The sequence below is a fragment of the Gekko japonicus genome, unplaced genomic scaffold (genome assembly GCF_001447785.1).
Source record: "Gekko japonicus isolate JY-2015 unplaced genomic scaffold, Gekko_japonicus_V1.1 scaffold992, whole genome shotgun sequence".
NCBI lineage: Eukaryota > Metazoa > Chordata > Lepidosauria > Squamata > Gekkonidae > Gekko > Gekko japonicus.
In genome coordinates this window covers 522,277-527,907 of record NW_015173704.1, presented here as the reverse complement: position 1 = coordinate 527,907, position 5,631 = coordinate 522,277, and the positions used below count along the sequence as shown (strand labels likewise).

The following is a 5,631-nucleotide window of genomic DNA, read 5'->3' as shown; positions in this document are numbered from 1 at the left end:
AATTGTGAGTGATCTGTAGCCCTCACCTGGAGATTGGCAGCAATTGTTACCCAGGACAAAATGGCTGGTTTGGAGGGTGGAGTTGGCAACCCCATCTCCTTCCCAGCTAGCCATCAACCTACCATTATCTGCCCCTTTGACTTCAGCTGACTTCCGCCCTCCCTTCTGCAGAGCAATTGTAATTTTGAGTGGTCTCCAGCCCTCACCTGGAGATTGGCAACAATGGTTCCCTATGTGGGACTGACTGGTTTGGAGGGTGGAGTCTATGGCATTGTACCTGTCTGAGGTCCCACCCCTCCTCAAACCTCACCCTCTTCAGGCTCCATCCCTCAAATCTCCAGGAATTTCCCATCTGGAGTTGGCAACCCTATCAGGACTGGCCCCAATGTGTTTTCTCCCAAAGGCCAAAGTAGGTGACAGGACCAAGCTTAGTTGCCTACCAACAGGCACTGAGGGGAATGTTGGGTTGCCAGTTCTAAGGAGGGAAATACCTGGAGATTTTAAATGGTTTGGAAAGAAACTCAAAAAAAAATTAGTTATGTACTGTATTTTTGTTTTTGCTTTTGTAACATAAAAACCTGCAAATAAATTCAATAATTTAAAAAAGTATGGGGATGCCAGCCTCCAGGTGGGACCTGGGGATCCCCTAGAATCTTAGCTCATCTCCACACTACAGGGATCACTTTCCCTGGAGAACATGGCTGCTTTGGAAGGCGGTGGACTCTCTACAGCAGTGATGGCGAACCTTTTAGAGACCGAGTGCCCAAACTGCGACCCAAAACCCACTTATTGATCGCAAAGTGCCAACACGGCAATTTAACCTGAATACGGAGGTTTTACTTTAGAAAAAACAACTCATACATTAACTTAAGATGATCCAAACAAAGTAAGGAAAGCAATCCCAAATGCTTTCATTTACTTAAAATCAGAAGTCATTTCGGGGGGGGATTGCAGTTCCCCCGGGTGAGGTACGGGGGGGCGGGGCACATAATGAAGCCCCGCCCCCTGCTTCCGGCCGCCCCGCTTCTGGCCCTCATTCAGCCAGGAGGAGGCAGGAGAAGAGGGAGGGTAAGTTGCTTCCTCCCTGCCTCTCCCCACCCCTGCCTGCCTGGGGCCAGGGAGGGCCTTCGCGGGGCTTCCTCGCACTCCCACCGGCCTTGCAGGTCCACCACCGGGACCGTTGGGGGCGGGGTGTGTGGCCTTATGACACACTTCCGGTGATGTCAGGGGGTGTGGCATCTGCTAATGAGTTATGCTAATGAGTTCCCCTAGCTCTTTTTCTATGAAACGACCTCTGCTTAAAATTATTTGGCAGAGAATTTGACACTTTAGTGATGGTCTGGGCCTGGCTGGGGCGATGGCAGGCGTGCCCACAGAGAGGGCTCTGAGTGCCACCTCTGGCACCCGTGCCATAGGTTCACCACCACTGACCTAGAGCCTTCCAAGTGGAAAATCCCAACGAGGTCCCTGGCCTCCCCAGGCTCCATCCCCGAATCTCCAGGAGTTTCCCAACCTGGATCTGGCTACAATACAGCGCTGGGTTGGTACCGCTGGACCGGACAGGTTAACATCTACCGGACACTACCTACCTCCATGAATAACCACCTACCTCTAATGAATGACCCATCTTGTCTAAATTTGAGCACTTTATTTGTATTCTTCGTTGGTTTTTACTGTTTTTATCCTGTTTTTATGTATGGGCATATCTTGCCCTCTTTTAAACCGCCCTGAGCCCGTTCGCAGGGCGGGCGGGGTATAAATACAAAAATGAATAAATAAAAATAAAAACCCTAGAGCAGGGGTGTCGGACTCATTTGTTATGGAGGGCCGGATCGGACATAAATTGGGATTTGTCGGGCCGGGCCGCGTGTGTCACAAAATGTAATGCCAGGTAGCGAAGATATGAACTTGATAAAGGACACAAACACAAAGGGTGGAGTTTTTTTTAACTTAAAATAAAAACATGCCCGAAACATGAGCACTCTTGCAATATTTTGCTTATTTGACAGTCTCTGGTAACTGACACTTCTTGCTCTGAATGACTTCCTCAAAATGTCTGTGCTGTAGCGACCTGGGAGGGGGAGGAGCCTCAGCCCAGTGCAGGGAGCAGAAGCTTGCCTATCTATCTCTCCTGAGCGATTGAGGGAGTCTGGGAAAGCAAGCTATGAGGCAGCAGCTGCAGCAGAACTGGAAGAAGACGCAGGAGGCAGCCAGTCCCTTGCAGGCCTGATAGAAGCCCTCCGGGGGCCTGATCTGGCCCCCGGGCCGCATGTTTGACGCCCCTGCCCTAGAAGAAGGGTATTTGACAAAGATGGCTTTGATTCTCACAAGGCACTCTATGGAACTCAAATCAGGAAAAAAAATCAGTCCCCAGAGACTTTAGATCAGGGGTGTCGAACTCATTTGTTGTGAGGGCCGGATCTGACATAAATTAGACCTTCTTGGGCCAGGCCATGTGTGTCATAAAATGTAATGCCAGGTAGCGGAGATATAAACTTTATAAAGGACACAAACACAAAGGGTTTTTTTTTGCTTAAAATAAAAACATGCGCAAAACAACAGCACTCTTGCAAAATTTTGTTTATTTAACAGTGTCTGAGAACTGACACCTCTGGCTCTGAATTGTTGCATCAAAACGTGTGTGCTGTTGCAATCTTGAGTATGGCTGTTCAGGTGTGTACCTGTAAGCGGCAAACCTACAATGACACAGCAGCAGCAGAACTGGAAGAAGAAGCAGAAGACAGCCATCTCCACTGTGGGCCTGATAGAAGCCCTCCGGGGGCCTCATCTGGCCCCCGGGCCGCACGTTTGACACCCCTGCTTTAGATTATTTCCCATGAACCCAAGTTGTGCTGTTCAGGGCCTAAAAAGATTGGATGGTTGATTATTTACTTCACCGGGGCCCAAACTGGTTTGCATCGTCATCCTCTCCTCCGTTTCATCTTCACAACAGCCCTGTGAGGTAGGCGGGGCTGAGAATGTGTGGCTGGCCCAAGGTCACCCAGCAAGCATCTGTCGCAGTGTGGGGATTGGAACCTGGGGATTGGAACCCTAGTCCTGCTCTAACCACTACACCACACTGGCTCTCAATACTGGGCCTTTGCATGTGTGTGTGTGTTAATGGTACGTTGTGTGGGGTGACAAATTCTCTTCCACTGGCTCTGCTGTACTGAGCGCATCTCAAGGCAGCCAACCCCGATCTATCTATCTATCTGGAGCTGCAGTGGCTCAAGTGGTTAAGACGTTGAACTGCAGGCTGTGGAAGGTCAGTAGTTCAGCAGTTCGAGATCCGGGTGCCGCAAGACGGAGTGAGCTCCCATCTCTCGTTCCAGCTCCTGCCTGTCTTTGGACAGCGTTGGCTCTTCGGCTTTGAAACGGAGATGAGCACCGCAACCCTAGAGTCGGATTCGACTGGCTTTTGAGCAAGGGAACCTTTACCTTTACCTCTATCTATCTATCTATCTATCTATCTATCTATCTATCTATCTATCTATCTATCTATCATAATCAATCTGTCTGTCATCTATCTTCATTTTCATCATCATCTATCACCTATCTATCTCTATCATGTATCTATATCTATCATGTATCTATATCTATCATCTGTCTATCTCTCTCATCTATCATCTATCTATCACAGAATCATAGAGTTGGAAGGGACCTCCAGGGTCATCTAGTCCACTACCCCTGCACAATGCAGGAAATTCACAAATACCTTCCCCCCTCACACTCACAGTGACCCCTACTCCATGCTCAGAAGATGACAAAATAACTACAGGGAATTGCTTCCTGACCTCAAAGTGGCGATCGGCGTTTCCCTGGGCATCTCTCTCTCTCCCCTCCCCCCTCCAATTCATCCTCACCACAACCCCATGAGGGAGGTGAGGCTGAGAGCGTGTGACCAGCCCAGGGTCGCCCAGCAAGCTTCCCCCCCTCGCCCCATGCCCACGATGGCTATCAAGAGTCAGCGTGGTGTCATGTTTGAAGTGTCGGACTAGGACCTTGGAAACCCGGGCTCTAATCCCCCACTCTGTCATGGAAGCTCGCTGGGTGACCTGGGGCCAGTCACACACTCTCAGCCTAACCTACCTCACAGGGCTGTTGTGAGGATGAAACGGAGGAGAGGAGAATGACAGAAGCCACTGGGGGAGAAAGGCGTGATATAAATGAAATGATTAAACAAAGTCAATCAAAGAAAGCTACAGAGATGTGGGGGCTGGGGGAGGTGACTGGCCCAGAAGAAGGAGAGGAGGTTTCCCTGTGGCTGGCGCCAGGTGTCCGGCCCTCCAGTCTCTTGGGCGTCTCTCCGAGGATGGCAAAAGAAAAGAGCCCAGGTTTGGTGTAGTGGTTAGGAGCTCGAACTCTAATCTGGGAGAACCGGGTTTGATTCCCCGCTCCTCCACATGCAGCTGCTGGTGCGACCTTGGGTCAGTCACGAGTTCTCTCAGAGTTGTTCTCTCAAGGGCAGTCCTCGAGAGAGCTCTCTCAGCCCCGCCTACATCACAGGGTGTCTGTCATGGGGAGGGGAAGGGAAAGGAGATTGTAAGCCGCTCTGAGACCCCTTTGGGTAGTGAAAGACAGGGTATAAATCCAACCTCTTCTCCTTCTTCGACATCAGACCAAGGGTCTATCTGTGCCAACAACGGCCAGGCAGAGCCTCGGCAAAGCTCTCCAGCAGTGTGGGGTAGTGGTTAAGAGCGGCAGACTCTAATCTGGGAGAACCGGGTTTGATTCCCCACTCCTCCACGTGCAGCTGCTGGTGCGACCTTGGGTCAGTCACGAGTTCTCTCAGAGCTGTTCTCTCAGGAGCAGTCCTTGAGAGAGCTCTCTCAGCCCCCCTACCTCACAGGGTGCCTGTTGTGGGGAGGAAAGGGGAAAAGAGTTTGTAAGCCGCTTCCCTTAAGGTAGAAAAAAGCAGGCTATAAAAACCTTATATTCTTTTCCAGCAGAGTATTAAGGTTCAGGTTAGTCTCAGTCGCTGCTGTCCCCCCCCAACCCTTGTAATACGGACCCTTTCTTACCTTTACTTGACATCTGTGGACTTGATCCCTTCATCGTCTGCGAACCCGTCACTGTCTGCAATCCCTTCGCCGCCTGCTGATATATAGACATCTCTGCAGTCTGGGCTTGTACGTTTGGCAGTAGGAAGATGCTCGTTGTCGTCCGCGCATACCTGAAGGGATCTTATATACTTACCGGTGTGGGAGGGAGCCAGAGAGAAGGTGTGGTTCCCAGTTTTAAAAAAACCCAACTCAGGCTCTGAAGGAAAGAGCTGACGCCAAAAATCCCGGAACGATGACCGTGGCCCTGCCTTCCGTCCACCCCCAGTGAGCAGAGGTTGGTGCTCACACGCCCTCCTGAGATAGAAAACTTGAGATAATAAGCCCTCCCTCCCTCTCTCTCCCTCTCTCTTTTTGAGAAGACAAAAACAAGATTTGGATTCTGGCTGGTCGAGTTTCTTCCTCCTCCTCCTCCTCCTTCTTAATTTTTAAAAAATTGAAAACGAATGTCATATTACAATAAATGCAAAGTGGTAAATAAGAAATACGAAGGTAGCAACACACTGTACTAATTTTTTGTAACCATACAAATATTGTTCAACATTCAAACTCATAACACCCATCTGCCAGT

At 50.0% G+C, this 5,631-nt stretch overlaps 1 protein-coding gene across 1 annotated transcript in view; it reads right to left on the bottom strand.

The window, feature by feature from the left end:
• The window catches only part of LOC107120550 (selenium-binding protein 1-like), a 54,877-nt gene extending 49,733 nt beyond the window's left edge, over positions 1-5,144 (bottom strand). Inside the window, exon 1 of the mRNA XM_015423271.1 lies at positions 5,022-5,144. Within this exon, the coding sequence (XP_015278757.1) occupies positions 5,022-5,112 (91 nt within the window). The 5' untranslated portion in view covers positions 5,113-5,144. The remainder of the gene's footprint in view (positions 1-5,021) is intronic.
• Positions 5,145-5,631: the final 487 nt, after the last annotated feature.